The sequence below is a fragment of the Gobio gobio genome, assembly GCF_949357685.1.
Source record: "Gobio gobio genome assembly, chromosome: 18".
Classification (NCBI taxonomy): Eukaryota; Metazoa; Chordata; class Actinopteri; order Cypriniformes; family Gobionidae; genus Gobio; species Gobio gobio.
The window spans coordinates 29,966,898-29,981,154 of NC_137111.1; the positions used below are offsets into that span (position 1 = coordinate 29,966,898).

The 14,257-nt window shown below is 38.2% G+C and overlaps 1 protein-coding gene across 3 annotated transcripts in view; it reads left to right on the forward strand.

Moving 5' to 3' along the window:
* vrk2 (VRK serine/threonine kinase 2) overlaps nt 1-14,257 on the forward strand; it is an 18,726-nt gene continuing 4,469 nt past the window's right edge. The window contains exons 1-10 of one of the 3 annotated variants that reach the window (XM_079841986.1): nt 1-598; nt 922-977; nt 1,061-1,130; nt 1,679-1,766; nt 2,444-2,552; nt 3,063-3,155; nt 4,707-4,839; nt 9,635-9,755; nt 10,078-10,136; nt 12,582-12,733. In XM_079841986.1, the coding sequence (XP_079698112.1) occupies nt 472-598; nt 922-977; nt 1,061-1,130; nt 1,679-1,766; nt 2,444-2,552; nt 3,063-3,155; nt 4,707-4,839; nt 9,635-9,755; nt 10,078-10,136; nt 12,582-12,733 (1,008 nt within the window). In that variant the 5' untranslated portion in view covers nt 1-471. The remainder of the gene's footprint in view (nt 599-921; nt 978-1,060; nt 1,131-1,678; nt 1,767-2,443; nt 2,553-3,062; nt 3,156-4,706; nt 4,840-9,634; nt 9,756-10,077; nt 10,137-12,581; nt 12,734-14,257) is intronic. The other 2 variants (XM_079841988.1, XM_079841987.1) reach the window with 2 other exon arrangements.

Here is a 14,257-nt window from a genome sequence, read left to right on the forward strand (position 1 = left end):
TCGCGAAAACGAGTGAAACATCTCTCGTCCTGTTTTGAATGACGTCGACGCTGCCCTGTGATAAAACATTCGCCACGGCGTTGTTCCGGCTCTCTAGTTATTTTATTGGTAGTTGAACACGAAGGGCACACACATTCCTGTGTTTGATTGGTTGTTAGAGATTTGGACCCGATGTCGCGGGAGTGTCAATCACTTTCAGGAAGTTGCAGCGAAAACAAAACAGACTGGAAGAACTGAAACTGTGTGATTATGATGTATCAAAATTATTCTTCTGTATAACATTATGCTTCTTATCGAGTGTTGACATGCATTTATAAGAACGCGTTATTGTTATTACCAGTATGTTTGTGAAACAGTAGTTAAATAAGGAACCAATAAATAACCAGGAATGACTTGCCAGAAAGTTTCCATTGCTCTCTTCAGTCATTAGGATTATTGGTTCTGTAACTTTCTACATGACAATTTAACATCATGGCACCAAAGAAATACAAACTACCCCGTGAACTTCCAGAAGGATGTATTTTAACAGATTCAGAAAAGAAGAATTGGCGCCTCGGCAAAAAAATTGGACAAGGTGGTTTTGGACTGATCTACTTGGGTAATGACTTAAGTTATATTTCGTGTGAAACATCTTCATAATTTCACTTTCATCTGTGGCATTAGACATGGTGGTTCAAAGTTCAAAGACCTGAACATTGAAATTTCCTGTGCACTTTGAAATTATTTTCTAAATGATATTTAAAGGTGCGTTTTGTAGTTTTTTTGTTGAATATGAAAGTTCACTGTAGTGTCTTTTTTAAACGTGTAAAATAATGTACACTCACATCTTGAGCCACATGAAATGATGACTTAGACTTATCATGGTTTTATAGCTATCCAAAGTTCAAAATTTTCAGTTTTTTATTTGTTTACATTTTACAGCCTCTCGGGATGTGAGTGTCCCTGTTCGAGATGACACTGATTTTGTGATCAAAGTGGTAAGAAATATGAAACAGTTTGATGAGATGTCACCCATAACCATATACATGGGCTGTCATACAATTTCTATATACATTTTCAGGAATATCATGAAAATGGACCTTTATTCTCAGAATTGAAATTTTACCAACGAGCAGCAAAGCCAGATACTAGTAAGATTTTTTTGTTCCTTTATTTACCTAAATGCTGTTCATAATATGTAACGGAATAATATTGCTATGCAAGACATTTTAAGAAAATATGTTCACAAACACTGATTTTATTATTGCCAAAGGATGTAGAAACATATGCATGTTTGAAGTAGTGTTGAATGAAAATACTGAAGACCCCTCATCTTAATCTGAGAGTTCTCAAACATGGAGTGCATGTCACTGATGAAGTGGCTATAGATGTAAATTAGCCTGGCTATGCGAATTAATAAACCAAAGCAAACATGCACCTCTGTGGTCGTTAGTGCAATCCCAGCTTGTTTGAGCTCTAATTCAGAGAGAGTGACCAAATTGCTGATAATGATGCTGGTTTCTCCGAAGGGCCCCTGACCACCTGTCAGTCTGGTGCACAGCCAGTCAAGGCAGATTCCCCTTCCAGCTAGGCTGGAGGAAGTGCTTCTTTATGAGTGTTGCGTATATAACTTTATATGGTTGTAAATCATGTGCAAATATATAAAATGGCTAAAACATTTTAAACTCTGAATTCACAGTGAACAAATGGAAGAAGTCTAAACATCTGGAGTTTTTGGGGATCCCAACTTACTGGGGATCTGGACTGACTGAAAATAACGGGACAAGGTATGATAATTTAGTTTGACTAGGGTGCATCGTATGATCACCATGATATGAGTAATGCATAAATATATTCAACAGAGATATTTTTCTTAATTTGAATGATAATATTCAGAATTGTGCAATTTTATATTGCTGGAAATTTCTATTTAACTGTTTTTGGATAATCAAGTAAATTAAATACCTCATATTTACAATACTTCATCTCATGTGAATAATTTCTTATTTTATTTATATCTCAATGGACAAAATGTAAGATGATAAATGGATTATACTGTAAGTCTGGGGTCAGTACAAAAACATTTTCAAAACAGTAAAATAAGTATAAAACAGATAGTTTGGAATCTAATGTCTGATTGGGGGAAGTTGTGAAATAGCCAATATATACCCACATAAATTCTGTATTGTTGCTCAGCAACTGTAAACGGTGAAACTCCTATACACCCTTTATAACACATTTGCTTTGAATTTTCGTCACTTGTGTAAATAATATAAAACATTCCTGCCCACGCATAAATGGCACAGCAAAATCATTACCTGTAGACACATTTACACATTCACATAGTATATACTGTCATAGGGCCCAGCACAGAAATTAAACACATTCATCTTTTTTGTTTCTGTTTTCTTTTGTTTTAATTATATATTTAAGTCCATTTTGATTTTGTTGTCCGGTTGTATAGGTACAGGTTTATGGTGATGGATCGGCTGGGCACAGACCTGCAAAAGGTGCTTGAGGAGAGTGGTGGACATCTGAGGAAGTCCACCGTGCTACAGTTGGGTGTCCTCATGGTGAGACGCAGCTGAACTTCGTACAATGTTTAGTTAGAACTGCTTTTCAGTGTTATTTTAGTAATATTTATGTACTATTAAAGTGTTATTTTGATATTTGCGTTTGATATTTTCAGTTTTAGTTATTTTTAATTATTTTGTTGTGTCCTTGTCATTTAGATTTTTTGTTATATTTTCTATATAGCTTTAACTTATTTTTAGTATTTAGTACTTCAACTTACACTTATTTTTATTTCACGTAGTTGCTAAGACATCATTTCTCATTTTCATTTCATTTTTAATATGTGACCTCAGTATATGTAGAGGGTTTGATTGAACATAAGCATAACAATGCAAAATTATTTACAGTATTGCATAATATAGTGGATTTTGAGTAAACTTTTGTTGCATTTTCTGGGAGTCCGGCTGCCTTGCATCCATCTCATCTGTCTGTAGTCATTATGGTAGGTCATTATGAGGTTACTAAATTATTCATGTTAACCTTCCCCTCTGTCACTTTGCCCTTAACAGCTGGATGTGTTGGAATATATTCATGACAATGAGTACGTCCATGCTGACATTAAGGCTGCCAATCTCTTATTGGGACACAGCGATCCAAGCAAGGTGAGTCTGTATGCAATCAATAAGGGACATCTAAAATTATCTTTTTGGGTCAAACTTTATATTAGGTGTCTTTAACTACAATGTACTTACATCACATAATAAGTACAATGTACTTACTGTGTTCGTGTTGTAATAAATAAAGTGTTACCAAATCTTTAATCACGATTAACTGATTAAATTTATGAAATTAAGCATACATTATTTTTCTTGTTTAAAGCATTTATTTTGTTATCATTTGCTATATTCAGCAAAATAAACTATTAGATCGAAGGGCGATTCTTACAAAACTGTATTTTCTGCAAGCCTTTTTCAAGGTAAATATAGATGTCTTTCCAAAAAAGGACACTTGGAGACTTCAAAAGGACACCAAATAACCAAATGATATAAGGAGTCCTTATAATTCATACATTTATGCATACCAATGCACCCATGAAAAAAAAACACATTACAGACAAAAACGTTTCAGAATTCAGTGTACAGTAGGTGTACAGTGCAACAACAAAGAACTTGTTTAAAACTTTTAGAGCTTTTTTACATTTTAGATTGCGATACTGAACAGGACCACATGGAGAAAAAAAAACCCTGTGAACCAACCACCTTGACCTGACTGCATTATATCCATTCACAGATCCATTCAGAATGACTAAACACAGCAACATACACATGAAAGATAAAATCAATATCCTGAATCAGTGTGGAATCAACGTGAATGTACTGAAATGTGTCTGTGCATAAATACAATGTGCGATCATACACGGTTTGATTGCGCATCAATATAACGGACTCACGCTTCTTTCCTTGATTACAAACTAGCTAGAAGCTGGTTAGCTTTATCCAGCCGAGAAACGTAGTTTATGTATCATCTTGCCATACAGCGGTGTTCTGTCTTCTATTTCACACAGCCTGATGCGTGAGTGGGCTCACACTCTTCAGAAACAATCACTGAATATGACAGCTCGTGTTTTAAAGCTAAACAGACACTGGAATGAATAATTCACTAAAAACTGGCGCAAGTCATTGTTCTCTCTGCCATCTCTGATGTAATAAGCCTGGACTTCTAAGATCATGTAACTGTGTGACGTAAATTATGTTAATGACGCAATTTCACATGCTTCAATAATTTATTAGTGGTAAATAATTTTAACAGGATTTTGAATTAATTGTATGTATTAACACGTTAGCGTTGACAGCGGTAATATGTACGCAATAAGTGCATTATATCAAATTATTAATTTAAATGTTAGTACATAGTAGTTAAAGACACCTAATATAAAGTGGGACCTCATTTATTGTATTCAAACACGGCACATGGTACTTGAATAAGAGGTTTTTTAAAAAAAATTCATTGATCGTCTACTAAGACGGCCAGCCAGCATTGATGACATTTGGAACTTAAGGATAATGGAGTATAATCAATTAAAGTCTCAATCTGCTGTCACAACTTGACCCCATTTCCTTGTGCCTTGCACTAACATACCATATACAGTAGGAGAGGTTCAGTTTGAAAGAAAATGTCTTTGGGATGATTTATGCTGACTTTATCTTTTGCAGGTGTACTTGGCTGACTATGGACTGTCATACAGATACTGTCCTAATGGTGAGCATAAAGAGTACAAAGAGAACCCCAAGAAAGGACACAATGGCACCATTGAGTACACAAGCATTGACGCTCACAAAGGAGTAGGTAATGTGAAATCTGTCGTTTATTTTATCTTTTGAAACCATGCTGAGGTATTACCGAGATAGAAACATATGGCATTATGCATAAATGTCCTGTGTTTCCCAGTTAAGGTCAACGTAAATTGCTGTTTGCAACCCAATTTACTTTCATAATTTGAAGTATTTGTAAGTGAAACAGGATATTAAGTAAGAAAAAACATGTAGGGAATTGAAAAAGGGAAAATTAAAGTGGTATTGGAGATTTGATTAAAGATTACAAAGACAACCCTTTATTTTTATTTGGAATAACATGAATCATTGTTTTAGCTGCAATCACACCAGAAACATGCATTAAGGAAGTAAATGGGGGTAGTTTTAATTTCACGTTAACTTAAAAGGAAGAGGTTCACCATAAAGTATGAATTCACTATCCAGATTACTCACCTTGTAATGGGGTCTGTTTATGTGGCTGGGACTTGTCAGTATCATGTCTTTAACTTTGGGTCACACTATTGGAAACACATTAACTTGTAAATTGTGTACAGTCCTTTTTTATTGGATATTGATTGTTCTATCCATGCTTACTTGGGCAGACTTAATTCAAGAAATCCATAATTAGTCAAAGTCATAACCTGCATCTTGTATGCATTTACTATTAATTAAAGCTTTGATGTTTTGTTGAACTGGGACTCAAAGCCAATATCTTTGGCTGCGTTGGCCATAGGATATTACAGGAGTTCAATAATGAATACACAGAGGTAAAGCTTGCTAATAGCCATGTTTCTGTTGCTGTTAATTTTGAAAGCACACGGAGAAAAGACAAGATGCCCAGTCAGCAGAAAAATATTGCTTAAAGTTTATTGTTGTAAGGTTAATATTAAATAAGTTTAACACAATAATATTTTAAATGTTCACATTTATTTCATTGTATGATATTACAATTTGAGGCTGTGCGATTAATCGGAATAGAGTTTTGACTTTGACTACTATAAAAGTACGATAATCGGGATAAAATGATTATTGTGCCCCATTCTGTTCCTGTCAGATGTTAAAAGCACGAAAGAGAGCTCGCACTGTTCCTCAGGCGTCTTTCTGTGCGCGCTCCGAGACGGAGCGGAACACGGACGAACAAAGTGAACTTTGAGCGTTGGGTCCGTGCTTAAATGGTCAGAAATGCAAAATGCGGGGGTTGGCGAGTATTCACGTAAACCCAGTTGGTTATGTGAACGTAAACAGTTGGGAGAAAATAGAATGTGTGGCGTATACTGTATATTGGAGCCACGCATTCGGTCTTAAAGTGACAGCGGCCTAATATACCTGCTAACATAGAAACCTTATTTCCAAAAAAAAAAAAAAAAAAAAAATAAATATATATATATATATATATATATATATATATATATATATATATGTATGTATGTATCTCGCTAAATAAATTACTTGTATATGGTTTTGGTCATATGGCCCACCCATAATTGTGTTAAATAATCATGATTACAATATTTACCAAAATAATCATGATTATGATTTTTGCTATAATCAAGCAACCCTTGTTTGAGTAATTGTTTTAATACATACATTTTTTAACTTATTTATTATATTTTTTGGAAATTACATGTTTTTTTAATAATATCATGCCTATTTTTCTCACTTTATATAAATAGGGCTGCATACATCAAATAATAAATCTGCATTTATCTTTTCATATTTGGGGGTCCATGCCATCAAAAAGTTTGAAAACCCCTGGCATGACAAACCAGAGGTTTTTATGTGGATTGAAACCTTTCCCCTCCATATTTTTCTTTTACAGTATGGTGTTTTCATATCATTAAGATGGTTTTATATGTAGAGGATGATTATGTGGGAATCCATGTGTGTATTATTCCTATTTAGATATAAAAGGGGGGAAAAGTGCACGAATCTCTGTAGCTCATAGTGTGGACCTAGTAAAACACATTGTTTGATACATCAACATAAATCATGCTCAGGTTCAGACCAAGGTCTGGCTGCTTTCAGACAAGACCATGTTCTTACCTGAAACAATTTGTTAACTTTTCATGAACAGGATTCTACATATGGTCCTGATTCCATCTTTCTGCTCTGTGAATGTATGGCCAGTTGTACTTTGTAAATCACACTGCATATGGCAAGTGATATAACGCTTGAGAGTTTATAAAAACACCTACCCACCGACGCACCGACCTGGGAGTTCAGTGTCCCGATCCACTCCCAAAGCTAAACTCAAAGCAGCAAGGCCGTAAATTTGACAAACCTAGTTTTGGCCACTATTAAACAATCCGCAGCCGAGCTGACATCACCGCACTAGCTATCTTGAAGGAGGACACTGACAGCTGTTGTGTAGGTCATTAGCACCGACTGCCCTGTAGATGAATGCAGATTGCAGAGTGTTTCTTTTCTTTTGGCCCCTGGCACCCCGTGTAGATGTTGACTTGTTACCATGGTGAGGAGTGCAGAGACGAGCACTTCGTGTCCCACTGAACTCTGTGATAAAGGCCTAATTATCACCTGTAGGGTTGAATTGAGCCGAAATTCAGGAGGAGAGGTTCAAGAGTTTGACATGGCGCTTTGGATAATCACAATAACAATAGGCCATAATTATGAACAACAGCTTCCATCTGATGGAAGGTGTTGTGCTCAGCCTAGAATGCATCATTCTTGTGGAACAGCCTTTTTTATAAGTGAATCGGTGTCAGGACTAGGCCAGGAAGCCCACCCCTTCAGCTCCATATTACAGAGTGGTACAAAATGTTTACAGAGCTGGTCTTATCTTGTGCACTTTGGTCTTTAATCATAGTGGCCTTTTTTACATGGCACTTAGAAGGCCTTTTTCCAAGGTCACCTGTGAGGGATGTTAAAATCTTTTCTATTAAATTGTGTGTTTGCTAAATTACTTTGGTCAAGGTTGAAGAAAAATAAAGAAAACCTATATGCGTGGCCTAATGGTGTTGCTGGCTAGCGGGCAGGGAGGCTGACTCTGTAATAGGCATGGCAGGATCAATGATGGTCATGGATTTAGGCAGAGATTTTCCCTTTTGATGAATGCAGTCAATAGGTAATTTCTCAGGAGATGGACTGCAGTTACAGTATTGAGTTAATACACTCTCTAGGCACGGACAAATGATGTGCCTTAATTTACCCTTATTGATGAAGTTGGAGCTTTTCATGAAGGGACAGGCTTAACTCCCGCATATGAGTGAAACTGACTAAACCATCCCATTCAGATTTAAATTTAGGCAAACGTAATTCATTGAGGGTCCTTAGTTTAAAGTCAACCTGTAATTGGTTTAATAGCTGGGATCCAAAGTGAATATTTCATATCTAAATGCTGCTGCTGTCTGTCTGGTTGGAATAAGACTAATCATTTGGTTTTAGTGAGGCCATTTCACACTCAGTGTTCTTAAGCAGATGTGGTGTTGTAAAAGCTAGATTGGGATAGATTCCCATTGAGCTTATGCAAGTGTAAAACCAGCTCTCTTGGGCTTTTTTGAAGACTAAAACCTCCTGTACTTATTCCAAAAGTATTAATCTCTTCTGCTCCCAAGGTTAAGCACAGTTGCCTAGATTTTTTTTTAAAACATATTTTATTGTGTTGTCCTCATGTGCTGCACGCAAAAACAAACATGCACTGTGACCAGTGTAGTCTGACTTTTATTAGCTGCTTAATTTTAGCGAATCAAACACATACGTGACAAGTGTAGCCTGATTCCTGTAACCAGTAACTTTTATGAGCCTGTTCTTTTAAGCGAATCAAAAAGATGCAGAATGTATTGTGTAGCCCAATTCCTGAAATGAATCACTCTTAAGAGCCAGTTCTTTTTATTGAATCAAAAAACATACAGCGTTGACTCCTATAAGCTGGTTCTTTTTAGTAAAACATACAGTGTGATTTGTGTAACATGGCCACTCTTCGATGGTTTAGGGTTGTGTAGCCCGCTTTCCCATTGAAAACTTAAATTTCCATTGTTGGTGTTTTGAGTCGGTTCTTTTAATGGATAGTTTAAGTTACTGATTGGAATAAATCTGAAGCACCGCCCGGTATAATATACAGAATTAGATATGTAAGAATATGTAAGAAAAATTTACATTATAATTGCAATTTTCCCAAATAAATTGGAAATCAATAATCTGAATCAAATCAAGAGCTTGTGAAATGGAATTAAACTGATTTGGGAAATCTGTATTGATTCCTAGCCCAGGGTGGAGAGTCTTGTAAGAAGTTTTTAGTATGCAAAATACATTTACACTAGATGGCAGTTGTGTAATGTGTTACGGCAGAGGTGGAGATGAAGGCGGTCTAAGGAGCACATGCAAACACTCTCAGGCTCTTCTCTTAAGGCCAGCAGAGACCCCACGGAATCCAGAAACATGTGGAAACTATTTGGGCCCAGACATTTATTTCTTTGTTTTACTGCTTGGCTCTCCGTCGGAGAGAGTGTCGGGCTGGGCCACAGGCTGTCTGGATCATGTCAGAGGCCGTCAGGATCAGGTTCCTGGACGAGTCGCCAGACCAGACGAAGGAGGAGGGAGTGTGAGAGATGTGAGGAGCGCTGGTGGGAGGAAACTGACCTACTCTTTCAACTCTCAGCCCCTCTTAGAAAAGCCCCGTTAGCCTGTGAGGCAGGCCAGGGCACCAGCTGAGAAAACAAAATACTCCTCTCCATCACACCCCCCCTCCTTCTTCTTCTTTTTTATAAGGGCATATTTCAGCAGCCAATGGACGGGTCATTCAATCAAAGAGTTTAAACTCGCTTCTCAACCAACACTCAAATTCTTTTCCTTATCTTCACTTTCTCCAACAGCCGCATCCAGACGAGGAGACTTGGAGGTGTTGGGCTACTGCTTGCTTCACTGGCAGTGTGGAACTCTGCCCTGGCTCTCATCTCTTAGGAACCCAGCTGAGGTCCAGGAGGCCAAGGCCAAGTACGTTCCCCTTTTCACCATAGGTCTAGTTGTGTACAGTGGCTGCTGATCAGAGGCTTTCTCTGCTTATTCAGACTGAATTATTCACCCAACTGCTTCATTAAAGCCTTAAAACTCCACTAAAGGTTTGTAAGGCCACATATTTTCTTTCTTGTCTGGAAATTTAAACAGTGGAGTACACAGCTTTAAAAGGATCTGCAGATCATTAGAACGACAAGTTCTTCACAGTGGTGTGTGATTCCATGAGTCAAAAGCAAAGAGGTGTTTTCAGATGCAGCAGGACCTCTGTTTAACCTTTCCCTTTATCATCTCTTGACCACAGGCTGATGTCCAACCTGCCAGATTCTGTCCTGAATATGTCCACGTCCGGCTCCGGCACGGGTAGGTGCATGTGAGTGTGCAGACCATTTGCTTTGATCAACAAGGTATGGGGCAGGGACTTAGCTTCCTCGCCATCCCCACAAGCAAAATCTCCTTGCCTCTCCTTCATCAACGGACTCTAGTGTCCCTGCAGTATCTTTCCCTCCTCCACAGGGAGCGAGGGCACGTGCATCTTCTGAAAGGGGGCTTTGTGATCTATGATTATGATGAGGCCTTATTCCCCCAACCTTGAGAGGCTGGTTGCAGCTGGACCAGAAAGATAAGACCTCTAACATGCATCAAGGCTGCGCATGTGGTATACATTCAGCTAGGCTGCCACAAAGAGAATGCGCACCAGCGTAGCACTGCATCCAGCATATTTATTACAGTGAAGAATGGAAGGTGCCTATATTAGACACACATTTGTGTTCTCGTATGAACAGAGAGGCCCCTCTACATTGTGCTCCTGCCATTGTCCATTTGTTAGAAAGATGTGATTTTTTTGTTCCCTTTGGAATGAAAATGAAGTCTGCAGATGCAGGTTGTCACTTGGCCGGACATTTGCGAGTGTGTTCAGTAAGCATCTAGGTCAACAGCAGGATGCATCAACATTAAACATGCAGACCAGCTCAGTTGGTGTTTATCTGCAAATTATGCAAATACTCAACCACGGTCCACCTCCACAGTAGTCCTCACTTGTGTAGGTTCCAAAAAAGGACACATTGGGTAATGCTCTACATCAAGGATATTCAATTAAAGTTCCAAGAGGTCTGGCCTCTAGATTTCCTTCCCACCGGTCAATATTTTTTTTCTGGAATAGTTATAAATTTCCATCAGGGCAGCAGTAGTACTCCGTAAAACAACAACAAAAAATAACAAACAGTCAAAACAGTATTTTTTTTGGGAATAGTTACAAATTTCCATCTGGGCAGCAGTAGAACTTTGTAAAACAACAACAAAAAAATCCTTAACAGTCAAAATAGTCATCAAATATGAGTATATTGGGACCTCAGAGCCAAAGCATTGGTGTCTGAGAAAAAATTCCCAGTTCCCAGAAAGCCAAATTTATCAGTTGAGCCCAATTGGATATTTTTATTAAAAGGTAAGATCAGATGTTTTATCAGGCTATTATTCTGTTTTACATTCAGTTAACTATGTAAGGCAATATGACAGAAAAGATACTGGAGGTTCATGATTTTTATCTTGAGGTTTGTACATTTTGCCTTAAAAACGTTTAAACTAAAAACAAACGCATAATGTACATAGTAATCAAAATGCCGTTATCAGAAAAAGTTAACAAGTAATTTCAAAGTTTTAGTTGTCTTTTCTTGCCATCTACAAACTATTTTCCCAATTATAACATTGTTTATAATTAAATGCTTTTAATATGCTGATTAATAATCAGAAAGAAAAGTATTTAAAAAAGGTATTGTCAAAAAACTTTTGATTACAATTAAAAATAATTGTATTTGCTGCATTCTCATTTTCTGCAGTGTTTTAGCGAAATAATTATTTTGCTGTTCACTGTTTTTGCTACTTGTTAAAATAACCATGTCATCTTAATGTGATGCTTTAGTATCTTTAGCTGGGAGGGAAGCAATGCATGGAACGGAAAGGGCTTGAATGAAGTGCGTTTGCTCTAGATAAAAATATTAAAGGACATAGAGCCAAAAGACCATTTCCATAAATGACCTTGCGACGCTTGTGGCGTGTTTTGACGCACTGTTCACTTTAAACTGTAGAAACGTTAAAATGGTGCTACTGTTGTCATTATGTCTCACGGTTCGGATCCCTGCCCTACATGATGAGTTGTTTCGAATAAGTTTCCTGCTCAACATCTGATTTTCAAAATTGTTTCTGTGTGGAATAGTCCACCCAAGAATGAACATTCTGTCATCATTTCCTCACCCTTATGTCATTCCAAACTTGAACATGCTTCTTTCTTCTGCGGAACACAAAAGATGATATTTTGGCGAATGCTTTAGCTGGTTTTGTCCAAATGATGAAAGTCAGAAGCATTAAGATGGTGTGAAATTAATCCATACAAATGATGTAGTCCAAGTCAATCGCCATGACTAATCAATGAGGTTTGACACTGTTTGAGGTTTGTGTCACCGCATTTGATGTAGTCTGTATTCGTGTGTGTCGATCAATGTTTTGATATGATTTGAAAGTGGGCTTAAATTTTGATCTGGTCATCATACATATCGTTAGTGTTGCGTTGGAAGAATTTCAGTATACCATTTGAGTTGTATGGATTAGTTTCATTTGAACCCCATTAACTTTCATTATTTGAACAATAACTACGGAAATGTTCTTCAGAATATCTCCTTATGTGTTCCACAGCAGAAACAAAGTCTAGAATGTCATGAGGGTGAGTAAATGATGACACTATTTTCAGTTTTTGGGAGAACTATCCCGTTGAGTTTTACATATTCAGATGTCTTTCTTTCTGACTCCTTGCAGAAATAGCCAGGTTCCTGTCCAGCGTGAAAAGCCTTGAGTACAATGAAAAGCCAGACTACCAGGCCCTAAGAATGGTTCTGTCAGTGGCCAGGCCGCAGGGCCCATTGGACCTCTCCAGGCCGTCAGAGATGGCCAGGCCAACCACACAAAGGGTAAGTGTGAGATGCTTTGGCACAGCAGCCCAGTAGTCTTAATAGAGACCATATGAGCCGGGGCTGGAGCATTCTGAGCAGTCTGTGGGCTGCGGCAGATTTATCTGTCTGGGAGAGAGAAGGAGATGCTCAGGTTTGGGAACCCTCCTCTGACCCTTTCCCAGCTACAATGACTCCCACTCTTGCTCCGAGCCGTCTGACTGGCCTATTGGCGGCGTTGGACTTGGACCGAAGTGGTGCGGACGAGAAAAAAAAGGAGATTTACACAGTGGTGACAGACTCAGAGTTACTGAAGGCCCTCAGCCTGGGGCCACAGCTCAATGCAGTGTCAAAACCATACAAGAGAGCTATTTAATTAAAGCACGCTTATTTATTGCAATCACATGCTCACTTGTATTTCAACGTCCAGATGCACATTCAGAATGAAACTGCGTGAAACACACCACACTGGATTCCTGCACTCTATTAAGCTGGCGGGAGCAAAGAATGGCATTTTTCCTCTATAAAGGGAATGAGCTGGTGAATCTTGACCGTGGTGTCGTAGGTTAACCTATGGTGACCTTGCCAAAAGGCTTATTGGCTCTCAAGAGGTCTGGAGTGGAGAGACCTTAATTCCTCTGGAATCACTTCACAGTTGATCACTGCCAACTTGAACCGCTGAACTTTACGAACACCCGAGCATCCCAATTTGGGGCTGTTGAATACACACATTTTGCAGAGGCCAAAAGATCGGCAGTTAGAATTGGCTCTCATTTTTATGTGCAGCTGTCCAGCAGTTTGATCTGTGGTTCAATACAGAAGGCTCAGTGTGATTTGGAGAAGGGTTGGTAAATACCCTCAGTGCTTAGGGTGTCATTTACTCTCCTTGTACTCTGATATTGAAACCACTCTGCATACAGTGAACCCTCTGCAGAAAAAATCTCAGTTCTACAGTTTTTGATTGACCGTAGCATTTTCAAGTGTTTTATAAATAAAGCAAGAATCATACAAATAATTATAAGATATCTGCGTATTAATGAGCAAAGAAATTTCTGTGAAATTTTGCTTGTAATAACATTTTATAGTCAATAGTTGCCCGTAGCCAATAGTGTAACAATGTTTGAAGCACAGCTCAGACAGAAGTTACTTTCAAACCAAGTAGCTTTCCTTTGAAAAACGCAGCAAATTCCCTCGACCAATTTGAAGCCGATGCAAAATCTGCATGGGCAAACATTTCAGATCACTTGGATTCCTATTGAAATAATTGGATTTTGCCCAAGGAAATTTGGCGAACAATGGTAAATATGAACGCACCTTTACTAGTGTACTACTAATAATGGCAAATAGCGACATTGTGGGAAATCAAGTGTTGTTCCACCCTGGTCCATAAAAAGAGAGTTAAAGCAACATGACATCATGACTTTGCGTAAACATACACGCCACTTTCTAAAGCCAAATGGCGTGTTATCTGTACGCATTTTGAGCTATCCGCGTGTATGTCTACGGCGTGTGATTCCGCGTGTATGTGTACGCCGAAACGAACCA